This window comes from Phocoena sinus, chromosome 11 (assembly GCF_008692025.1).
Source record: "Phocoena sinus isolate mPhoSin1 chromosome 11, mPhoSin1.pri, whole genome shotgun sequence".
Taxonomy (NCBI): domain Eukaryota; kingdom Metazoa; phylum Chordata; class Mammalia; order Artiodactyla; family Phocoenidae; genus Phocoena; species Phocoena sinus.
The window spans coordinates 90,156,732-90,182,212 of record NC_045773.1 but is presented as its reverse complement, the minus strand read 5'-3'; the positions used below and the strand labels follow the sequence as shown (position 1 = coordinate 90,182,212).

At 44.5% G+C, this 25,481-nt stretch overlaps 1 protein-coding gene across 1 annotated transcript in view; it reads right to left on the bottom strand.

The window, feature by feature from the left end:
- The window catches only part of KIF13A (kinesin family member 13A), a 218,578-nt gene extending 196,941 nt beyond the window's left edge, over window positions 1–21,637 (bottom strand). The window contains 2 exon segments of the mRNA XM_032648491.1: window positions 21,124–21,214; window positions 21,482–21,637. Coding sequence (XP_032504382.1) covers window positions 21,124–21,214; window positions 21,482–21,536 — 146 coding nt within the window. The 5' untranslated portion in view covers window positions 21,537–21,637.
- Window positions 21,638–25,481: the final 3,844 nt, after the last annotated feature.

Genomic DNA, 25,481 nt, shown 5'->3' with positions numbered 1-25,481 from the left:
CTCAGTTCAGGCATAGAAACTCTTTCCCTGGTCCTTACAAAATTTCACATAGCTTTTACTGAGTCAAAAGTTCCATTCTCTTTTTAGTAGCAGGAAGGAAAAAAAATTATTACAAATGACTCAAAACAAAGTAATTTAACTGTGCTTCATTAGTGAGATGTTTTCAGAGCACAGCCGTCGGAGACATCTGTGATGTTAAATCTTGTTACTTATTTAGTAGCTTTAGTATCAGGATTGATATTGACCTTGTTTTATTTTCAGTTTCTCTTTGTGGTGATAAAGAGCACATCAGCTTTAGCCACAATTTTAGATTAAGAAATAATCACAAGCTCATCAAATTAAAAAGAAGTACAACCGTGGGGTTAAAAACTTTCAAATAGGTAAGTAGTATGATAAAGGCAAGGTTAAAATGAAAATTATCAATGTCAACTCATAAAAATCATACATGTGCATATTTTTAATTCTCTCTCTAAAGTGACCTAACACAGCAACTTTAATACATACGAGATATAACCTGGTGCACCAACTGGGCTTTGTCTCTAATGTTCTTTTCCACTAAATGGATTTATATCTTGACACAGTAAGTATTCAAGATTCTGGAACATAGTTTTGCCAGTGAGCAAGAATACTTTCAAAAGTTCTGAAGAGCAGCTGAAAGAACACAATTAAGAAGATTCTTATTGGTCAAGATGTGACAATTTGAGCATTTACATAAATGGAGGGTATGAATAAAAACTAGACCTAATCCAAATACGGTACAATGTCCGATTGTTTCCACACAGATCAGGCCTAGACAACTGCATCCTCCCATCAAATAACTGAGAAATTATCTAAAAGTATTTTTGTTCTTATCGTCATTATTCATCAAACTACTTCAGCATCAACCCTGTCTTATGGTTCTTACTAGTGCATTAATAACAATGCAACTACTGCATTAATAACAATGCACTGATAAAAATAGCTAACACTTAATATTTTCCATGTGCCACAAATCATTTTTAAGTGCTTTATCTATTTTAAACCAAGTTAAAAATTATAGCTTGGTGAGGTTAAGTAGCTTGCTCAGGATCACCCAGCTAGTAAGCACCGGTGCTGAGACTTACACCCAGGGAGCCTGGATTCCAGAACTAGTGCCGCTAAGGCTGCCTCACTAGTGAGGGAGGGAACATTCCAAATATTCCGCAGACCATGCTTGGCTGAGTAGACATTCTATTCCCTTTGGTGCTGAGCACTTCTCAAGGAAAAAGTAGTCTGAGGAGGGGAAAGCTTTGGTGAAGAGAGATATTAAAGATAAAGCAACAGGGCTTCCCTGTTGGCACAGTGGTTAAGAATCCGCCTGCCAATGCAGGGGACACAGGTTCGAGCCCTGGCCCGGGAAGATCCCACATGCTGCAGGGCAACTAAGCCCGTGCACCACAACTACTGAGCCCGCGTGCCACAACTACTGAAGCCTGCGCACCTAGAGCCCGTGCTCGGCAACAAGAGAAGCCACCGCATTGAGAAGCCCACGCACCGCAACGAAGAGTAGCCCCTGCTCACCGCAACTAGAGAAAGCCCGCGCACAGCAACGAAGACCCAACGCAGCCAAAAACAAAACTGATTGATTAATTAATTAATTTTTAAAAAGATGAAGCAACACACACACACAAAATGTCCGTGAGAACTCTGACTTGGACTAATGCTGAGCTGAAGTTAGTATTCTAAAATTTTAGACAGTGCTACAGCCTAGACGCAGTATGCAATTGCTGGGCTTTCATAACCTTAAGAAATAAGTTCTTCGTTCAGCAGTATAAAATATCATGCACAGAAAAAGGGAACTGCATCAAAATATTAACAGGATGATGAGCAAATCTTATTTTACATCTCTCTAATATCCTACATTTTCTAAGTTGTTTAACAGTGAATGTGCATCATTTTTATAATTAGAAACAAAATTATATTAAAAAGTTATTTAAGATTTCAAAAAGAGAAAGAATGATATATGCCTCTTGCTTTCCTGCATTTGGAAGTCCTAAGCCAAGCAAAAGTTAGCTTGAGTTCCCAAAAGGTCAGCCACACAGACCCTTGGGTTAAAAAATAATACTAATAAAAGTAGAACTGTTTTGTTTGTTAGTTTGTCATTTTAAAAGTGCTGTGAAGAAGGAAAGACAGCAGAAGTCCATCTCACACTCAGCTGCTCAAGGATTGGAAAACTGAACTTGCCTAAAGCGGAGAAAACTACCCAAATTCCAAAGCTTTTCTAGAAGCCTGCAGGTTCCAAGAGTCTGGATGCCTGGCTCTCTCCAGAGTCAAGAAATACCTTACCACACAAACTACTATTGGCAACAACTCCCAGTAAAGTGTCCCGCATCTTTCACCTCCCTCTGGTAAGACCTGCAGCGAGGGGTCTCCCCTGCTCTCAGCTGGCTCCCCACTGAACCTTCTGCCTTCCTGCTCTGATTTCTGGACCCAACAAGGCTCAGCCATGGGACTATTACTAGTGAATGTTTGGTAATCACTGTGAGATGTATCAAAAGTAACTTGTCAATAACGTGCTTATTAAATAAAGTCTGCAACGGCTGTATAGTCTTAATAAAGTCTGTGATAGTTTACTTTAAAATATAAATAAAAACAGATTCAAAGCTATCCCTATAGAGTGCCATTCTCACATGACTCCCACTCCAGTGTGCATTCTTGGGACAATACGCTACAAATTGCCCACCACCCTCAAAGAACCCCTGGGAGAGTGACAATCTTAGGAGCACCATTTGGTATGTGTGCTTCAGAATTAAAACAACAACAAAAACACTGCCTCGAGAACAAGTAAAAGATGCCATATCAACCCAATTGCCTAGGAACCAGAGGATGAGAGGTGCCCTTACCCACCAGGAGGAAGAAGAGTAAGTGGGCCAGGGCTTCCCTGGTGGCGCAGTGGTTGGGAGTCCACCTGCCGATGCAGGGGATGCGGGTTCGTGCCCTGGTCCGGGAAGATCCCACTTGCCGTGGAGCGGCTGGGCCCGTGAGCCATGGCCGTTGAGCCTGCACGTCCAGAGCCTGTGCTCCGCAACGGGAGAGGCCACAACAGTGAGAGGCCCGCGTACCGCAAAAAAAAAAAAAAAAAAAAAGAGTAAGTGGGCCAGCAGGCCCTAAAACCAGGGAGCTGACCCAGGGTAACAGGCACCGGACTCCAGATGAAGCTGGAGGAAGATGCATGGGCAACTCCCCACCACTCCAGCATCTTCCCTTCCTCTCAGTTCTGTGCCCCCACCCGGCTCTCCCTATAGCACCTCCTCTCTTCTCATATTGACTCACATCAGTGCCAACCAAGTCAGCTTGCTCTAGGATCCACCCAAGTCTGGGACCGCATACCGCCTCTGGGCCAGACAAAAGCTCTAGCACTACCGGGGGTGAAACATACCTGACCTCATGACTTTGCCCAGGACAGGATTCTCTTCTGCTAGTTACCCATACAGAGCTTGCTGCTCAGGCTGCCACATGTGTTACGGAGCAGACATTAAAAATGTGAACTTTGTCAAAGTCTGGGTGACCCCTTGGCTGGATCGACCTTTATTTAAGTGATACTAAGCAGCTACGGCCTTTGCTTGTCAGCCCCGGGCAGTGGTAGTCAAAGTTGTAAGGCTCAAGAGCCACATTTGTACTGTCATTATCAAAGACAAACAGACAGATCACATAACAGTGCAGAGCCTATAACTATGTAATAATAGAATGCAAAAATTAAAGGTCTCATAGGGCCCAGACTAGAAGTGGCAAAACCACAAATGACGTGACAGACACAGCCTGAGGATCAAATAAAAACACTCCACCCACAGACTCATGTACCAGGCACAGCTCTTCTTGTAAAATGCACATCCACATCTTTCACAGTATCCAATCATAAACATCTAGGAGGCACCTACTATGTATGAGGCATGTGCTGGCTCCTGGGGGAAAGGAACAAAGAAACCGAAGGTAAGTAAAACAGGGGTTCTGCCCTAAGTTTACATCTAGAAGGGGCAATAAGCCATTTGCACAAATTCTCCAGGGCCATGAAGTTGGTTATTATTATCTTCCACTCAAGTATTTGGAAACATTTACTCAGCACTCCATGACAGAACTCACAGAGCTATAATGAACTGTCAGTAAATGAACACAAGGCACTTTACAAGTATCATTCTGCTTGCAGATAAGCTAAATAAACAAATAAGCAAGTACACAAGCATGCACACATGCACTAAGTAAGCCATGCCTCAAACCTGTAAAACACTCTAGAAGCTAGTGGAGAAGGACCAGGAGCCTGGAATAGCGCTTCACAGAGCTAGGGTTCCTGAGCCATGTAACCAGAATCCCCGGGCAGCCTCTTCAGAGCAGGCCTGTCCAGATGTGCCCACCCTCCAAGGGGATCAGCTGACCTTTGGGGTGGAGTTGGCAAGTGGTCAGAGCACTTGGACTAAGGTACCCACACGATGCCTACATGTGCTCTATCTCCTCTCCACCACCCACAGAGCTCCCCAACCACCAACAGAGACAAAGAAGATTGGACAGTTTATTAAAATATAAAATGCCAAGCTTCTTCCCAAAAGTCCAGCCCAATGTCAAGGCTAGAGCCTGGCCCAAATGAGAAACAAGTGCTTCAAGTTTGGAAGACTGACACACCCCAAAGATCATTCACTAAACTGTGCAAAACAGCAAGGAGCCCTGTTATCTGCCGCCCCCGTCAGAGCGAGTGTAGGAGATACTAGGCAGTTCCCACCTGGCTGGCCTCCACGCAACAGCCCCCAGAGCAGGTGGCACCAGGCCAGGGCCTCTGCCCCCACTGACAATTTTCATACAGGGACATATTCACAGTCAGGACGCCAGTGCCACGTGGCTGTGTGTGCTGATGTGATACCCTGCTGTCAAAGCACAAGTCTTTATTAAAGGGCCACATACTGCAAGCAAGAAGCCACAAGCAAGTGAAGAGCTTTCGCGAAAGACAGCTTTTCAGAAAACTAGAAACATGAACAGTATTGTTTTTTCCCAGCGTATAGGCCCCGAAATGCACACCAGTTCCTCAACTACAGCTTCTCTCAATTCCACCATGCTCAGAAAAGGGCAGCCCGCTACTTCCTAATGACATGGGGCACCTGTGGGACGTGCTCAGAAAAGGGCAGCCCGCTACTTCCTAATGACATGGGGCACCTGTGGGACGAGCAGGGCAGCGGGTGGCTTCAAGAATGGGACCACGGGGCTCTGGATAGCAAGCATTTGGAGTGCAAACATCACAAGTGAGGATACTCTAAAATTACCTCATTCTACCCAGGGGCTTGGTGATCTCAAGGAGGAGATGCCAGAAAGAGGTAGCTTTGGTTTGGTTTTCTACACATTCAAATCCTAATGAGTTTTCAGTACCCCCCACAAATACCACATTACTCCTACTTGACCAACTCCAAAGCAGATCAAGGACCAACCTGCTTGCACGTTCACAGCAGCCCACTGTAGGCAAACACATGCGAACAAGCTGGCCTTCTGCAATACTTATTTCTGTCTTTACTCAGGGCCACAGGTTTTGGCCACATGGATGGAGGAAGGGCACCAGAATGATCAGGGGAACTGATTCAAGGCTTTTGAATGGCTGTAACCTATTTCTGCTCAACACCCCTACCAGGACCTATCAGTGACATCCCTAGAAAGAATTCACTAAATGAGAGGCTTAGGGAGGAGTTCCCAGAGCCAGGCCTATCCAGGATCCAGACTTTCAGTCAAAGACTGCATTGAAATTGATCGGAATCACACACACACCGGTAACTGAAGCAGGCAAATTGCTGTAAGCGTGTAACTGATGTGAAATCGCTTCACTTTCATGTTGTCATTAGATCCCCTGTCTCAGAATCCTGAAATAAAAATGTTCCTCTGCATTCAGCGTCCCACCTGGAATGATACTTTCTGACAGGCTCTGATTCGTGCCGATTAACAGCCGTTTAACCATGAAGGTTGACTAATCAAGTAGAAAAAGGCTTTACCTTCCCAAATGAAAATTGAAGATACCTAATACATACCTCAGATACTTTAAAACATTCCAGCTATGGAATGGGGCACATGTAGTCTGACCCTGTCTCCCCAATCTCAGCCTAATGCTGACTCCAGATCACTGAGACGGCTTTGACGAGGGCCAGGAAGGTCAGGGCCCAGGCCAATTCAATTCCTTTAATTCTTCCTCCTCCCACCGCCCCATCAAGTTCTCTGCTTCCAGGGGTGGAACAAGGGCAGCAGCACCAAACTCTCAGGGCCTGGAAGACATCAAAGGACACAGCAGAGAGAGGGTGAGGCAAACGGGAGGAACATGCCTGTATTTTCCCCACTTACAAAGCCACAGGCTGGGAATGTTGGCTGAGGTGTTTGACACGCAGAGGGAGAAAGGAGAAAAGCAAAGCACACACTTGATGATCATTCACGTAAGTGTACAAAGAATTTAGTACATCAAAATTTTTCTTTATCTTCCTCTTTAGTTTTCGTGTATTTCTGCACACAGGAAATTGGATAATCTGACCAAAATTTCTGAGAAGGCGTACATCACTCCCGTATTAAAAAAACCCCACAAATCTGCATGCATTTAGGTTTCCGTATTTGTATATCTTTTTGCAAAAAATGTTTAAGAAAATGACTAGTAAGTTCAAAGGAAACTCGAATATTTCTGCGAAATAGCATAAACGTATTTTCTGAATTTTAGTGTGTCAGTGAAAGACTACCAAAACCCAGAAGATTACCAACAAACAGATAAATAAATAGGAGAGTTCAGGAAGACGCATATTCAGTTAAGGGGCGCCAGAGAACCAGATATACAAGAAAAACTATATGTCTATTTTGAGTTTTTAGAAAGGCCCTGAAGTCCATGTCTCCAGTATGGTAAACACTGGAAACAAGAGTCACCAGCCTGGGGACTGGGATAATAAAGTCAGTTTCCTCAGAAAGAGAAAAAAAGCATAGAAACCAAATATTACTGAATACAATGTTTCGGTAGCTCCAGATGTTCATTTCCTCAGAAGTCAGTCTATGACTAGGTAGTACTGACCATCTACAAATCTCCTATACTAACTACAGCCTAGTCACCATATATCCAATTAACAGAAATACAATCAAGCACAACAGACATTTACTGAGAACGTACTGTGTCTAAGGAAACAATGGATGGACACCCACTACCTGGGACACAGAGCTGAAGTTGCACAATTAGGGCTACGGTCCCATCCCTATGCAGGTCTCCAGACAGGCTCTCGTTACTCAGATAGTTTGGCAATGCGTCAAATTCCAGGGCAAGCTCTTTGCACTGCGGTTTTCCCCCTCAGATCTTGTCCCAGGGCTTTGGTGCACCCTCCCATCGCCAGCCCCCCATTCTTCCCAAACATACTTTTACAAACATGTCAAAATTTTGTCAAGAAATTATACTTCCCAATGTGTTCACATACAATTTATGGGCATATATTCTTTGCCCAAATGAATGACTGCCAAATGACCAGACTGGTGAACACCTGTCATAGAGGGAATTTCCCTTTCAACAAAATTCAACACATCCATCTCCAAAGAGCAGTGTTCCTGTGGTCTGTCAGCTGAGACATGGCAACTGTCTGATTTAACACCACAAAGTGTCACCACATACTGCATGAAGTGTCCACATTTAAATCAGAAGTAATCAGAAAATTCATAACAATAAAAAGCAAAAATTCTGAGACATCCTTCTTTAATTGCTCTTCTTGGGTGTTAAAAAAAAAACTTCATTTATTAAACTTGGAATGAGAAGCAAAGCGTAGGTCAACAAGCTTTAAGTGTTCCGTGTTAATAAAAATATTAAATTGTCAACACTTAATGTGTGCCCTGTGCAAGGTACCCTGCTATTATAAACAGATGGGGTGGGGGTCCCTGGAGGAAGTGAACCAGGCACGGCTTCCTTGACAGAAGAGAAGCCATTTTGACCTAAGCCATTTGGGGATCTAAGCCTGGCTACAATGCTTGCCCTTGAACAGGTCTCAGTAATTAATGCTCTTAAATGAAGCCAGGGGATGCAGGAACAAAGGGAAAGCAGTCAAGAAACACAGTTCAGCAATAAACAGAGCCCTAGTTCCTCCTCAAGGGCTATACACAGTCATCTGATACATAGTTTTGAGTCTGTAGGAAATAAAGTCCCCACCCTGGTGGAGGACAGAATGATGAAGTTGACCTTTTGTGACTTCAATCAACTAAAGCCTGGGCTCTGTTGACCTTTGCCCCAATTCTACGCTGAATTCTCCTGGGCTCAAGCTCCTTCATGAATATGCAGGTACCCTTAGCTTAAAACTTCCCCAATTCTGCTGCTGGGGAGCCACAGCTCTGAGAAAGATCCCGGTGTTTTCCTTACTTGCTACAAGTAATAAGTCCTCCTTCTCCCTCTCTGACACCCACCAAGAGGTGAACCCAGTTTTTCAGGTAATCCTCACAACCGCTATGGGTCTGTAATTTTATTATTCCCATTTTACTGATGAGGAAATACAGGCACAGAGGGTTAAGGGACTTGCCAGACATTTTGCAGCTAGTCAGTTGCATAATCAGGTTCAAATATAAGCAGTTGGTCTCCCAAGTCCTCTGAGTGGCCCTGGACCACTACATCATTCTGTCACAATACTTGATAGAGTTTTACAAAACTACTAGATATTTACACCCAACTGGATGGCCACAGAAACATACAAGAGGCAAATAAAAGATTTCCTTTCATTGAGTAAAAGCTCTGGCTCAAATACAAAGTAATTCAGGGTTTCCCTAGTGGCGCAGTGGTTGAGAGTCCGCCTGCCAATGCAGGGGACACGGGTTCATGCCCCGGTCCGGGAAGATCCCACATGCCGCGGGGCGGCTGGACCCGTGAGCCATGGCCGCTGAGCCTACGCGTCCAGAGCCTGTGCTCCACAACAGGAGAGGCCACAACAGTGAGAGGCCCACTTTATCTGGGCTAACTTTTAAACAGATAGGTGAGGTTATTTCAATGTATCAAACTACAAAAGCAAAGATGTACACTGCCATTCAGAAAAATTCATTTATACACACAAATAAGGAAGACTCTTTGTTCAGTACTTAAAAGAAAAACAATTGGGAAAAATTATTTCCACTGCATAATTCATCACAAAAACGCAGACTAAGCTGTCATTGCAGAGGGGGGGGAATACTATTCTATTGGTAACTATCAAAGCCAGCAAAACTTAAAGGCTTCAAAAACAAAAACAAAACAAAACAAACTTAGTTACATTACCATGCTAATGTTACCTGTTTGTTACAGTAACTCTAGATCAAAAAGGCAGATGTTTAAAACTGGATAAGGCTGCTCAAATTTAACACCATTATCTTGATAAGCTTCCCCTACCACACTCCTTCCTCCTTACTCAAAGCATTACCCTGGAAAAAGTAATTTTAAGGCTCTTTCTTAACACAATAATGTAACCATCCCCTGTTACAATTTGTACAGGGAATACTAAACTTTAATTAACAATCTAAATAGAAGTCATTAAAGATAGAGAACAAAAGACACAACAAAACAAAAAACGCTAACAGTTTGTTATCCAATTTTAAAAAGAGCAGTTACAAGTTCAGCTCTACATCTTGACATATTCTCTGCTGAGCTGCGCTTATAGATAGGTGGGCACACAAAGCATCAATTCTGAGGACTTGTTTTATTAAACTACAAAGTGTAAGTATATTTAAAGGCTTATTAATCTGCTCAACAAACTACATGAGGGTTTACTGCATGACCCTTCCAAAATTGGGGATAAATCTACTCAATATTGCAATAGAATGCCTGAGCAGTTCATGGTTTTGCCCTTTCTGATTTTCCCCTGAGGCTCCCGGCTTGAGATACATGAATAGTTGTGGTCATTCACGGTGGGTGTACAATCTAGGGAGTGTCTCTTCAAGACAACACAAAGAGCCAACAACAAAGGGTAAAGCTTCCCTTTCCTCAAAGCCTTCCTTCCTGTTCCCTGTCTTTTAAAAAAACAAGGCTCCAAACTTCTTCCCTCAAGGCAACGGCACACAGATGCTTTCCTCACACCTCTTCTAACAGTAGCAAAGCTCATCACACCTACAGACCAGACTCTAAATGGTCAGAGAGAATCAATAACTCCACTCTGCTTTCAAAAGAATGGGTAAGAGGACACAAACCCGAAAGGAAACACTCTCACTCTCTCCCCCCTTTCTCTCTTTCCCCCTTTCTTTCTCTCTCTCTCTCTTTCTTACTAAACAGAATTCATCTCACAGTTGAAGATAAGAAATATTGGGAATTAACCACACTTTTGGTTAGGTTATAACAGAACCCTCAGAAACAAAACAAACTGCCCAAGTAAGTTTTAGGCTAACAGCTCTGGAAATGTCATTTCTCCACCCCCATACATACAGACTTATCACATAAAACAGCTGTATGCCTGCAAGACCAGCTTAAAAATCACTGGTTCCCCAAGAGAACACAACTGTACAAGATAAAAACTAATTGAAAGGACCAAATCAGAAGATTTATAATGCCCTGTAGGCACGTATAAAAGCTGCTGTCCTAGCTGAGACAGGAGGCATGTAGAAATGTCTGTAAGGAACCCAGGCTCCCCAGCTAGCTGATAATGGCTTCAGCTACCTGGAGCTAGTGGCTGTCTTATTTCACTTGACACCTTCAATTCTCGCATCAGCTACTGCAGGCAAACAGAGCCTCCCAAGAACAGTGACCCTTCCTCCCCAGTTTCCCTCACACTCTGACAAGAAGTAAATTACAACCCAACCCATTTCAGCCCCTGTAAGTGTTACCTATCACTCTATTTGATTCAACTCTACACGTAAGTATAGTTGGGATAAATCTAAATTTTAGAGCTTAAAAAACCTTACCGGTTACCTAGTTTAGCCCGCAGTTTGACATATGATGAAGTGTCCATGGCTAGCTCAAGGATACAGACCACGTTAGTGGCAGGACCCTGCAGCATCCAGTCTTCCCATCCAGTCATCACACCGTCCTGAGCCTCCACACAGATGGGGTCCCTAGGGCTCTGCAATGGTTCAGGAGTTGAGGTTGGGACTGCCACATAGTTCCAGGGCCTGAAGCAGGGAATTGTGGTCCACAGGCCATTAGAAAGCTGAGAAACCTGTGCTTCCCAAGAAGTCAGGTGGAGGAGTCAGCTGAAGGATAGGCAAGTACCCTGCATCTAGATAATCGAGGTAATTCCTTCCCCCTCTGCCACAATTTAAGGAAAAACAAATAAGAAGAGGTATTTTGATTAAATACACCTGGCTAGAGAATAGGAGGCTCTTCTCAAATGGGAGAGAATTTATTTGTGAGGCTTAACTTTCATAATAATACAAAGACCCTATTAAAGTTCCATAAGTCGCCTTAATAAGGTAAATATTTAGGCTGATTTTATGAGGCTTTCACACTTTAGTTTTGAGAACGTTAATGGTTATGAGAATTTGCATACATGATCACAATCAGGATGGTAAAATAAACCAAAGGACAAGCTGTGAAACTGGGCTTTAAAACCTGCTTTATTAAACTAGATCAGTGTGTGTCAACCTTCACTACACATGAGAATCAACTACCAACCATGTGTGTTAACCACCTCCGACATCCAACCCGGTCAAGCCCTCCGATGACTACACCCTCAGACTTCTAGTCTTCAAGATGAGACCCCAGACAATGAGAAGCAGAGACAAGTCATATCTACTTTGTCCAAATTCCTGACCCACAGAGGCCACGGGCATTAAAAAATGGTGGTTTCAGACCACTAACTTTAGGGATGATTTGTTAAACAACAATCCTAACTGGGACATCTGGAAAGCGGCTAAAAATCCCAATGCCTAAGGTGCACTACAGCCCAATTAAGCCAGAAACTCTGGGGGTAGGACCCACGAATCGATTTTTAAAGCCCCCCAGGTGATTCTAATGTGCAACCAAGGTTTAGAACCATGTCCGGACCCCTACTGTCCAATACAGTAGCCATCTGCAGTTTAAATTTAAACTAACGAAAATGAAATAAAATTTAAAATTCAGTTATTTGGTTGCACTAGCCACATTTCAAGTGCTCAGTAATCATGCATGGCCAGTGGTTACCATATTGGACAGCAGATGTGTAGAACATTTCCATCATCACAGAAAATTCTATTGGACAGTCCTGGTCTAAAGCAGTGATTCTCAAAGCTTGGTCCGGAGCTAACAGCATCAGCATCACCTGGGAACTTGTTAGAAATGCAAATTCTCAAGCCAAGCTACTGGATCAGAACCTTTTGGGTGGGACTGTTTTTTTCTTTTTTTGACATTTATTTATTTGGCTGCATCAGATCTTAGTTGCAGCACGTGGGCTCTTCATTGTGGCATGCGGGCTTCTTCTCTAGTTGTGGCACACGGGCTCAGTAGTTGCGGCAGGAGGGCACAGTAGTTGCAGCATGTGAGCTTAGTTGCCCCATGCCATGTGAGATGTTAGTTCCCTGACCAGGGATTGAATCCGCATCCCCTTCATTGGAATACAGATTCTTAACCACTGGACCACCAGGGAAGTCCCCTGATGCACTCTTAAGTGTGAGAACCCCTGGGTTGTTACTGTCCACACAAAATCATTTTTTCCATGACCTAGCTCATACTTAAATCTGAAAATTATCAACTTTAACTCCACTATAATAGAAGGGAATAGTTCATGTTGTCATGCAATTTCAAAGATGTATTTTTGTAGTAGCAAGCTTGCTTGGGAAGAAATGCCTTGCAATTAGCAAAGGATTCTTTAAAAGTTCCTCGAAGATGCTCTCAGTTATTTACAATCATTAAGAGGAACAACTTTCAGGTCCAGAAATATAGAAATATGGTTTAAAATTATGAAACTCAACAAACTACTCAATTATTATAATTATGAAAACTATGTTGCATGACAAAATATAAATGAGAGAAAAGCAAAACACAAAATTGTAATTACAAATATTTATATTATATGGACAAGGACAAAATGAAGAAAGGGGAAAAACAAGAATAATGGATTTGTTAGGTTTGCCCAGACAATGACACCTTCCCCCGCCCCCACCCCCCCTTTTAAATTTCTGTCATGCTTCTTATAAAACATTTTAGAGTATCTAAGGAAGCAATCTTTTTAAAAGATACAATTGCGCTTTGACATGAAAAGTTTATTTCAAGAATGATTTGGTAAAACAGTTCTACTGCTTCATCAATGATTCACTGAATTGTTCATCTCGTAGTAAAATGAAATCAAGACTGCATTCAAGCAAAAGATGAGGCTTGGACTGGTTGTCCACCTAATTCTGAGAGTCTCCAAGAATTTCTCCTCTCTACTTTTCTTTTTTTAACCTTAGATCTTACAATCAAATATAAGAATTACCCATTTTTACAATAAAATTTTAGAGATGTGAAAACTTGACATTTTTCCCATGCTTATTTAGTTTCCACATAGTTGTTGGGTGGTAAAATGCCAAATAAACTAATTTTCCAAGGAAGAATTTCTCATATTTTCTTCTTATATTTGCAAATCTAAATTCCCAGAAATACTGTGTAATCTTTGAAAAGATAGCTCTTGAATCCCATATAAATCAACTCTTGATTGTTTTAATGTGAATTTTAGCATACTTCCTTTATTGACAGCTGTGTTGTTAGTAAACTTCATTTCCTATGTTGTGAAGGTACAAAGTTCTCTTTCTGAGCGTTTCTATATGTCTTGTTGGTTTCTCTGTTTCATTTGCCAGTAATGTTCTCCAAACTCCTTTAAACTCTAAATAGCTCCAGGGAAGATTTGAGAAAGGGTAACTGTAGTTGAATAACTGAGAGACCTTGATGTCTTCAGAAAGCTTACTATCTGTGAAAGACTTTTTCTTATAAAGTTCTTTTTTTTTTTTTAATTATTTTTGTCTGTGTTGGGTCTTCGTTGCTACACGCAGGTTTTCTCTAGTTGCGGTGAGCAGGGGCTACTCTTTGCTGCGGTGCACGAGCTTCTCACTGCGGTGGCTTCTCTGGTTGTGGAGCACAGGCTCCAGGCATGCAGGCTTCAGTAGTTGTGGTGCGTGGGCTCAGGAGTTGTGGCTCGCAGGCTCTAGAGTACAGGCTCAGTGGTTGTGCCACACGGGCTTAGTTGCTCTACAGCATGTGGGATCTTCCCAGACCAGGGCTTGAACCTGTGTCCCCTACACTGGCAGGCGGATTCTTAACCACTGTGCCACCAGGGAAGACCTATAAATTTCTTTAAAATATGAGTGCACAGCATGTGTAATTTTATTGAAAATTGGAAACAATCCAAGTTATCCACTTATCTCTAACTAGATTTTGCCAGAAGAAGCCAAGTGGTAGGATGATAAACTGGGCAGTTTGGTATCATTTTGAAAAATTTCCCCAGCCCAACAAGCATACATATTTTAAAATTAATGATGACAAAAAAGAAAAATCTCCTAACTAAAATTTTTGCAATAGTGATACAAAAACAGGATTTTTCTTATTTTTCCAGCTTTTGTATTGACTACACTGATTATCTTCATTAATGTAGGTAGCTAAGAGTTGTATAAGGCAGCTACTACCTTTAATTCTAGCATTTACACGTGCTCTTAAGAAAAAGAAAAGCATTTTTATTTCTATTGTTGGAAGCTAAAAAGAAAAGGGAGTTGACAGAACCGTTTATTAATAATCATTTTTTTTAAAACAACAAAGAGAATTTACAAAATGCTTTCTGTGTGCTGGGCATTCTTGAATCTAGGCCCTAAGAACACAAAGATAAATCATATATAGTCCTTGTCCTAGAGAAAGCCCAAAATCTATACATTTGAGATTCAACATAAAAGACAGACACCAACACCAACAAAACTATGCACTTAAAAAAAAAAAAGACCGACTATATAGAGGAAACTATCATTAGTGTCCTCAGAAGGACACAAAAAATGCCACAACCAGAAAAGAAGCATAGGATGCTATTTTAAAAACAAACAAAAAAAGACTAGAAGAGTTCTTGGAAATGAAAAATATGATAAAAATTAAACATAGGGTTGAAAGATAAAGTGGATGAAATCTCCCAGAAGGTTGAATAAAAACAAGAGATAAAAAGTAGAAAGGAGGCCTTCCTGGTGGCGCAGTTGGTTGAGGGTCCGCCTGCCGATGCAGGGGACACGGGTTCGTGCCCCGGTCCGGGAGGATCCCACATGCCGTGGAGCGGCTGGGCCCGTGAGCCATGGCAGCTGGGCCTGCGCGTCCGGAGCCTGTGCTCCGCAACAGGAGAGGCAACAGCAGTGAGAGGCCTGCGTACCGCAAAAAAAAAAAAAAAAAAAAAAAAAAAGTAGAAAGGAAAAATAAAGTAATTAGAGGACCAGTTCAGGAAACCCCATGTCCAAATAAGTGTTCCAGAAAAGAACTGAGTAAATTTTTAAAAGTGTTTGCTAATGAATTAATTCAATAATTTTTTTTTCAGAACTGAAGGATGCAAGTTTCCAGGTCCAAAAGGCCCACCATTGTGATTTCACAAAAATGGGGAAGAAAATATTCTATAGGATTCCAGAAAGGGAAAATCTAGGTCACGTCTAAAGGATTAGAAATCCAAATAGCTTTGGACTTCTCAAGAGAAACATTGGAAGCTAGAAGACATTAAAGCAACAATATCTTCAAAATAGAATTTGATACCCATCCAAACTATTAATGAGGTAAGTGGGTGGAATGAAGATATTTTCATGGTTTTAAAAACCCTTACTTCCCAAAACATTCTTTCTCAGGAAGCTACCAAAGGATATGCTCTATAAAATTGAGACAGTAAACCAAGAAAGAAAAAAGGAAACAGAAAAACAGATTCCACACAGAAGAGAAATAAAAGGAATTCTCAGAATGATGTAACAGGAACCCCAGGATGACAGCTACATCAGGCAGAGAAGGTTACCAGTTCATAAAGGAACATGTTAGAGGAGCAACTAAGGAACATGCCGCGGAGCAACTAAGCCCGTGTGCCACAACTACTGAGCCTGCGCTCTAGAGCCCTCGAGCCACAACTACTGAAGACTGCGCGCCACGAGCCGGTGCTCCACAATGAGAAAAGCCACCTCAATGTGAAGCCCATACGGCGCAATGAAGAGTAGCCCCTGCTCGCCACAACTAGAGAAAGCCCACGCAGCAACGAAGACCCAATGCAGCCAAAAATAAATAAATAAAAATAAAGTTTCCTTTAAAAAAAAAAAGGTGGTAGAAAATAACAGAGACATTGCACTTAGTAAATTTTTTCATGAACCTTCATATACGTACACACAACAGTGCATAATGTAAAATGTATGTTTAACTGTGAACAAAATAATTTTAAAATTACTATCTATACAGCATTATAATTACTTTTAGTCCTGTTTTTTAAAGTGAGAGATGACAATCTATCTTTATTGTAAAGCAAAGAAATGGAAAACGTTGACAGCTAATGAAAATATTCCATTGTGACACTCTTTAAAATGCCACTGATATCATGCATGAAGAATGCTCACTCCTATATTACTGAAATCTAAATACTCTGCTTTCTTACAATCAACTTTGTAATATTTGAACGAGGGAGAAGAGTAACAACACAGAAAACACAATAAAACTCAAAGTCAATCAGATAATGTGGAATATTACTGCTTCTTAGGTGATGGATCTTTTTCATTTTATATGATTTTAACTAATTTTTAAATTTCCGGTCTACGGATATACTCGAGCAGAAGGAACCATCCTAGACGACTTTGGAATAGCAGTGGAAGCCAGCCTGGTGGAAGAAACGATCAAAAACTTGCAACATATAATGCATAAACTAGAAAGTATAGATGCAGTCGACCAAGATGTAGTTTTCTTCCACTGACCCACCCTCATATACTTTAAAAGCTACACTGCCCACCTTGCAGTATGGAAAAATTGGGCAAGTTAAAACTTTGATGCTCTTTTACTAAAACCCTAAATTTAGTCCAATTTTTCTTTTAACTTAGCTAGGTTATACTGATATATGCACATTGCTTTGGATGCTTACCCTACAATTCACTTACTTTAAAATGATTTAAAATAAGAACAAAAACGTCTGCAGAAAGCAAGTTCCATTATACTCTCATGATAAAGCTTCACTTCTTAAATGTTATAAAGATCAGATTCATATACACATGGGTATGTATATTTTTAAAACCACTACTACCACCCATACAGGATATTAAAAAAATTTTTTAAATATGAAGGAGTCAATATACTGGTATTTAATTATAGAAAAGATATTTGTGGATATATATATATATATATATAAAATGTGTGTGTGTGTATTTGAAAATATGCATGAGAAGTTAATGACCGTGGTTACTTTTTGGACAGGTGAAGGGATGGGAAGAGTAGGGATGACAACCAGGGTGAGAGGAAGGCTTTGCACTGTACATCTGCTTCTACTTTGATTTTTTTTTTTTTTTTTTTTTGCGTTACATGGGCCTCTCACTGTTGTGGCCTCTCCCGTCGCGGAGCACAGGCTCCAGATGCACAGGCTCAGCAGCCATGGCTCACGGGCCCAGCCGCTCCGCGGCACGTGGGATCTTCCCAGACTGGGGCACGAACCCGTGTCCCCTGCATCGGCAGGCAGACTCTCAACCCCTGTGCCACCAGGGAAGCCCCTACTTTGATTTTAAAACTATTACCGGGCTTCCCTGGTGGCGCAGTGGTTGAGAGTCCGCCTGCCAATGCAGGTGACGCAGGTTCGTGCCCTGGGCCGGGAAGATCCTGCATGCCGCGGAGCGGCTGGGGCCATGAGCCATGGCTGCTGAGCCTGCACGTCCCGAGCCTGTGCTCCGTAACGGGAGAGGCCACGACAGTGAGAGGGCCGCGTACCGCAAAAAAAAAAAAACTATTACCTATTTTGGCAAATTGGGGGTTCTCATTCTATTCTCCCTTCATGAATTGCCTAGCTTCCGCACCCTATTCCACATCCTGCACGCACGCACACACAATCACCCAGAAGTAATTTGAGGCAGGTATGCTTTCACTTTGACAAAAGACTTTCTCCCGATCTTGAAAAAGTGAACCTGTACTCTTAGCACCCACGTGACAGGCACAAATGCCACCTGTCTTTGCAGCATGCCAGGACCCCGATTCACATCCACAGCCCCTCCTCAGCACACCCATCACACTGCAAACCATCACACTGCAGACATTTGCTGAGGGCCTGCTATGTGCCAGATGCTGTTTGGAAGCATGGGACACAAAAGTCAGTAGGACAAGGTACCTGCCTTCCCAGATCTCAAAGCCTCAAGGAGAGGAGAGGAGACAGAAGAGCAAACAGGTAATTTCCAAATGATACGGTATATATAGTGGGAAAAGTGTAATCTACATAATCTACCACATTATATTTTAATTATTTTTTCCCCTGTTTTCCCACGTCTCTCAAAGGTGAGAGTCTCTGGCGCAGGAAATGGGTCCGTAGTGATCTTTGTATCCCCTGAGCTAAGCATGGTACCAGCATGATCTGAACTTCATAAATGTGTCCTGCATGGTAATGCAATGGTATTTTAAGAAATACATTCATATATGTCTTAATGTTTCAGAATGGTGATTGATAAACACATCAACTATAACCTGGACCTCTGTGGTGTATTATGATCTTAGAATTTCAGAACCAAAACAAACATCTTTAACCTCAGAAGACCTGTGATCTTTTAGTCCTTAACATGTAGTTTTGGCTTTGATTCCATAAAGGGGGAAAATCATGAAACCTAAGCCTATCTGTTTCTTTTCCTGGAAACCAATGCACTCTTGTTTGTTTTTACTGTAGGAGTGGAAGCTTTCACCCAGTAACTTAAAATTCCAACCATGGTTAATACATTAGTAATTTCTTGCAATATTGAGAAAAAAAAGTGATTTTCAATTTGACACAGGTTTGCCAATATTAATTTAAAACTTCTTACACTTCAAACCTTGGACTTTTAGGTAAGAAAAATAATAGTCTTGCCTTGCTCTGAGCTCTATCCAAAACAAACGATAGAAATGAATTGCAAACAAAACATGAAGCGTCGTTGCAATTAATCAACCGAGAACCCAAGGGAGGAACTGTTTCTATTTTTAAGTGCACTGTTGCTTTAAGGGAAGACCCACTGGAGAAACATAAAACCAAGCTGCATAATGAAAATCAAAATGCATTTGGTGTCTCCCTCCTTGCAAAGACAGTAATCCTAACCTGCAAGCAGCACTGCTGTGTTCACTCCTCCCAGTTTGTCTGTAAACTGAATGACAGGTACCCAGGCAGAATCCCACAGAAAGGGCCCATCCACCACTCCAAGAATCATATCTGTCAGGAGGTCAGAACAAGAGAACACCCATGTTTCAGTGCTATTCTTATAGTTCCAGATAAGGGGCTATTCCAAGAAGCAAGCAGATGGATAAATCCCAAAGTCACCCTTCAAATCATTACTTAAAAGATGCTGATTAGTAACCGCAGTGGTGGCCCTAAAAATGATCAATTGATTATTCAACAGTTCCAACCGTCTACAGTTGTAATTTCTATCCAAATTCCACAACACTAAATCTGTGTCTGCCCACAAATGACAAAGCTTCATTTCATTAAATAGTAGCTAACAGTAACACTCCTGATGGTTAAGAGTGACAAGGAGCAGGTGTCAAACCAGCAAGGGAAACAGAAGCCACAGCTACAGAAAAGGAGTTAACATTCTACCTGTTTCCTAGACGGCTTTGAAGACCCTGACCCAGCAGAATTTTTTCTCAAACAATATTCAGGTTGGGGGGGGGAGGGAAATGTTGGTGAGGTGGGTGACTAATTTAATCTGTAAATATCTTAATTTACTCAATGAGTTTACTTACTATCACTAAGAAATACACAACTACATTGCTATAAATGTATCTAAAATCCTATAAATATCTAAAATGTATCTAAAAGTATTATTCAAGGATACATCCAGTGCTGAAAAGTATTTAACATATTTTAAGTACAACTTAGCTATCTACAATAGCATAACAATCTGCTACAGGAAGCAGAATGTTTGCACATTGGATAAAAATTTCTAGCCTCCGCACAAAAAGCAAAGAATCCCCAAACTTACCTCCTGATAATTTCTCCCCCCCAACTTAGTAAAACTATGCCTGAACACCGCGTGATTATAGAATGAAGGCAGTTGCTTCCTTTAGCAATAAAGCAACAAACCCTACTTCAGAGTCTCTCTTTAGTGAAAAAAATCTCTGAAGAACAACAACAAAAAAAAATCACTAAATTGTAACACATCAATCAACAGGTGACTTTTAGAAACACAAACTCTCGTCAGAGAGGAATTAATTTTGTCAGATCTCCCTGATTTCTCTTTCCTATTTTTACAAGCTACTGCATTGCTATACTAAATGAATTCCAACCGTTTTCTTCTCAGGGGCTTACCAAAAAAATGCCAAATATTCAAATTATTTTAGGGCATTTTCCCATACTGTTGCGTGGAATAGAGCAGAATTAATAAGGATCCAACAGTTACCACTTTTCAAATGCAAATGTTGCCATCTAGTAAATGCAGTCCCTTTTAAACATCCCCCCCAGTGTCTACACAGCTCCAGGCACTACTTTTGTTTCCCTGAAAATCGAAATTCGCGCATTACATTCAGGCATTATCTCAACTCAGCACCAACAAAAAAATAGATCTTACATGGTCCAGGCCTGAGCCTGCATCGTACAAAACTGTTCTGCTTTATTGTGCGGAGGTGTTCCCTCCCACCCCCCATTTTACACACAAAGTTCCTTAACAATTCTGCCAAGTAAAGCAAACAGTACAGTGGTGGAAAGAACCAGGGGCACTGGGTTCCACGAACTAGGCCCTGGGGTGGTCACTTGCTCGCCTCAGGCCTCAGTTTTCTCATCTGTAAAATGTGGCTATTGGACTAATCATCTCTAGGGTCCCATCCGGCCCCCTCGAAGCCGGCCGGGGACACAGCGGACTGGTCCTGGTTCAGGCCGGGGTGCCCTGCCTTGATGCCGCTCTAGATGGGAGGGGACAAGGGGGAGGGGGCCAGAAGGAGAGAGAGGAACTTGGACTTGCAACAGCTTCAGACAGGAGCGTGCTACAAACTTGAAGCCGTCCTCCTAACAATAGGCAAGAGCACTCCCATTTCCCTGGCTCAAACTTGCAGGAGGCAGCGGGGCTGCACCCTCCTGCCCGCCCTCTCGGCACCCGCTTTACCTTTCTCCCTGTTTGGTGTTAGAAGGAGGAGGGTGCAGGACCGTTTGATTCCCTTCCATCTCCACCACGCACTTGGTGTTCAGTTCCAGTTCTGAAAGCAAAAGGGAAAACGAACGTTGCCAAGCCGAGCATCCGTGCCCGCAGCCCGCCTCTGCGCGCCGCGCGGGACTCCCCCGGGAGGCGGCCGAGCCCGAAGCCGGGAGCCGGCGCACCGGGTCCCCGCGGCCGGTGCGGGCGCCGCCTCCGCCCCGGCGCTCCGGCTCCGCTCCCGCCGCTCCAGCCCCGCGGCCCCGCAGTTTCCAAAGTTGCCCCCGCCCTCATCCCGACCACAAACGAAAACGAGCGGAAAGCTCCTCACCTCGTCGGTTCAGGGGCCGGACCCGGACGGCAACTTTTACCTTGGTATCCGACATGTTGGCGGCACCCGCTCGGCCCCAGGCGGCCCCTCACGCGCGGCGCCGCCGCCGCCGCAGCAGCCGCGCGCCCCCCGAGCGCGGCCGCCGCCGCTGCTCCGCCGTATGCTCCGTAAGGCAGCGCCGAGGCGCGCGGGCCATCCCGGGGGAGCGCGACGCGGGGCACGGCCGCGGCCCGGGGAGGGGCGGGCGCGCGGGCGGGCGCGCGGGGCGGGGCGCGGCGGCGGCGGCGGCGGCGGCGGGCGGGGAGGAGGCCGCGCCGCCCGGGCCCAGGCGCCGCTCTAGCCGCGCCGGCCCAGCCGACCGCAGAGCGCCGCGGCCCCTCGCGGCCGCCCCGGGCCCGGCCGCGCCGCCATCTTCCGCGCCTCGCCGCGCCGCGCCCCCGCGGCTCGGGGAGGCTCGGCCCGGCGGCGCGCGGCGCCCAGCGGAACCCGGAGGGGACGGCGAGCGGCGCGGCGCTGGGGGCCGCTGCAGTCCGGGGCGGGGCGCCCGGTTTCTCCGGGCCCGGCCTGCACCAGCGCCGGCGGGGACCCCACGGGTACCGCCTTGAACTCGAGTCACCTTGTGGGGCCGCTGTCACCGCAGCCCCAGAGCTCTTGGGCGTGCCGGGTGGGCAGGCCTTACCCACGGAATGAAATACGCCTCAACCGAAATGCCGGCACGCCGCCCCCTCCGCCCGCCCGCCCGGCACCGCACGGAGCGCGCAGCTGCATTTTCAGATGCGTGTGGTGAACCGAGGCTGGAAATCAATCTGTGCCCCTGCCACCGAAAGAGTGTGTGTTTGCAAAGACTGCTCTCGCTTCCTTCCCCTGCCCTTGCACTTTTCTTGCGGGAGAGCTGTCAAGTGGGCTGGAGGGTCATTCACTCTTACATAAGAATTTAATAGCCATGGATTCCGTCGTCCTGCCATAGGCCCACCTCGCTGCCAGGGCGGAACCGGGGGATCTGATTTCTTCTGTGCGGTTCAACAAGTGCTTCTTGGGCGCTTACTGGGAGCCGGGCATGTTGAAGCGTACCCAAGTCTAAAATCCCGAGTTTAGATCTGGGGAAATCTTTCCAATTTGCTTAAGTGTAGAAATTCAATCATTCACACGGTCACTGGAAGTTGTATTGGGGACCAACTGCGTGCAAAGTGCTGTGGAGGACACACAAAAACATGAATAAAGTCATGCATCCTGTGCTACAGACACACACTCTGTGGCGGGAAAAACAGCCCCGAGTCAGGTATGACTGGACTGCTGGCAGGTGCTATGAGGTTTAATTCTGTCTCCAACAGGTGCCAAGTATGGGCTTGACACCATCACCTTCTCTGTCATATCATGAAAGCCTTGAATACCTAAGAAATTTCAACTTTATTCCAAAGGCAGTGAGAACTGAATGAAGGCTTTGGTCTTGAAGCCCAGGACTGCCTCTTTGGGGTGTTTTTTTGTTTGTTTGGTTTGGTTTGGTTTTGGCTTCGCAGCGCACTTGCCCTCGGCAGTGAAAGTGGGGAGTCCTAACCACTGGATCGCCAGGGAATTCCCAGGCCTGACTCTTAAAAGAATATCATCTAGATAAGAGGTGATGATGGCTAGAGCAAAGCCAATGGTAGTGCAGATGGAACGCTAAGAGCAGAGGCAGGACTTACTGTGGAGATAAGAGTGAAAGACTTAGCAACCACTGGGATGTGAGAAATGAGAGTTGCAGCTGACTGGAGAGGGTCTGGGAGGATGATGAGCCATAACACACCATACACAGATAAGAATAGGTTTTAAGGTGAGAGGGCCATGATTAATTGGGTGTTGCCGGTTAAATAGTTTCCATTGTTTTTTGTTTTTTTTTTTCCTTTTGGGTTCGCAGGCCTCTCACTGTTGTGGCCTCTCCCGTTGCGGAGCACAGCCTCCGGACGCGCAGGCTCAGCGACCACGGCTCACGGGTCCAGCCGCTCCGCGGCATGCGGGATCTTCCCGGACCGGGGCACGAACCCGTGTCCCCTGCATCGGCAGGCGGACTCTCAACCACTGCGCCACCAGGGAAGCCCTCCATTGTTTTTTGTTTTGTTTGTTTTTTGGTTTCGCTGGGTCTTAGTTGTGGCAGGTGGACTCCTTAGTTGTGGCGTGCAAACTCTTAGTTGCAGCGTGCACGTGAGATCTAGTTCACTGACCCGGGATCGAACCCCAGCCCCCTGCATTGGGAGTCAGGAGTCTTAAGTACTGTGCCAACAGGGAAGTCCCCTCCTTTTTTTTTCTTTTTTTGCCGAGTGGTCCTTCTGCTTTTCACCTTTCCCAGCCCTCTCCAACTTTAAAGACCCAGATTAGTCCTCACCTCTTGTATGAACTATTTCTTCTTCAAAACGGTTTTAGCCTTAACTCGTTTGAAATCACATCTTTTTAGGCTGCGAATGTGCCTTTGGGGGCTTCTGGACCCTTCTACAGCCTCCCCCAAAGCGGTCATCCCTCTGCTTGGGTATGTTTGCTGGCAGAGTGCTCACTAGTGGGTGGCTCTAAACTTCCACAGTTAGAGAAGGGCTCTGTGAAGAATCAAATTTGCCTCCCTGTAAATTCCAACTGTTGATTTTAGTGCTGCCACCTAGAGCTTCCCCACTCCAGGTCAACCTCCTCTTCTACATGACAGCCCTTCAGATACCTGAAGATGGCTCTCACATTCTTGTGAAGACCTCTGCTCAGAAGAAGAATATGCTGTTCTGGTTATATAACACATCATCTCCCCCCCCCCACCCCCACCCCAAATCAGCAGCTTAAAACAATTTGGGAAGGGCTCATCTGGTTCAATCATGAGATTGCAGTCAGATGGGAGCTGGAATTGGCTGGGGGGTGGGGGGCGCAGTGCACGGGGATTTGGAACAGCTGGAGCAGGACAGGTGTTTCTGTTTCTCTAGGTACTATATGGTCTTTCTGCATGGGCGGGCTTGAGCTTCCTCGCAGCATGGTGGTTAGGTTCTAAGCATGAGCATTTTTTTTTGCGGTACGCGGCCTCTCACTGTTGTGGCCTCTCCCGTTGCGGAGCCCAGGCTCCGGATGCACAGGCTCAGCGGCCGTGGCTCACGGGCCCAGACGCTCCACGGCATGTGGGATCTTCCCGGACCGGGGCACGAACCCATGTCCCCTGCATCGGCAGGCGGACTCTCAACCACTGCGCCACCAGGAAAGCCCTAAGCATGAGCATTTTAAGAGCACCAATGTAAGCTCTTTCAGCTTTTACGACCTTACCTTAGAAATTCTGTAGTGTCACTTCTGTAGTCTCACTAGCCCTCTCCAATCCCAGGAGAGAACTATAGTCCCCTTATCTCAGTGGGGGAAATGTCACAGTTAATCTTGTAAGATCATGTGAGGTGGGAGATATCTGTTGCAGCCCTTTTTGGAAAATACACTTTGCCACATAATGCATTCTCTCAACTGTCCTGGGTATCCTCCTATAAAAGTATATTATGATAAAGTAAGGCTTAGAAATTAGATGAGCTGTATTTGAATCTTGTCTCATGCGTAGCCTGGAACAAGTTTTGCACTCCCCACTGCACCCCACCCCCATCTTCAGCTGGTTCATGAGTAAATGGGGAATCTGAACTATTACACAGGATGTAATAGACACCTTTCTGAGTAAGTGCCTAGCATACAATGTTCCACTTTTTCTGAGAACTGCTGTTCCCTCTCCCCCGACACCCCACCCCTTGGCTTCTGAGCCTCAGCTACCATGTTTGTACTACATAGCCCCACATTCCTGATACAGTTCATTGGACCCCAAGGGCTATTCCTGCCACAAGCTGGATGTATCAGATTCTTCCCCCTGGAAATCTGGGCTTGGCATTCATAGGGTTGTGACTGAGGGTGTGACCCTTGGAATCAAACTATCTGGTTTGAATCCTGAACATTCCCTTTCTGAGCAAGAAAATCTGTATTAACTATTCTGGACATCAGTTTCCTTATTTGTGAAATAGGATGGTGGTGA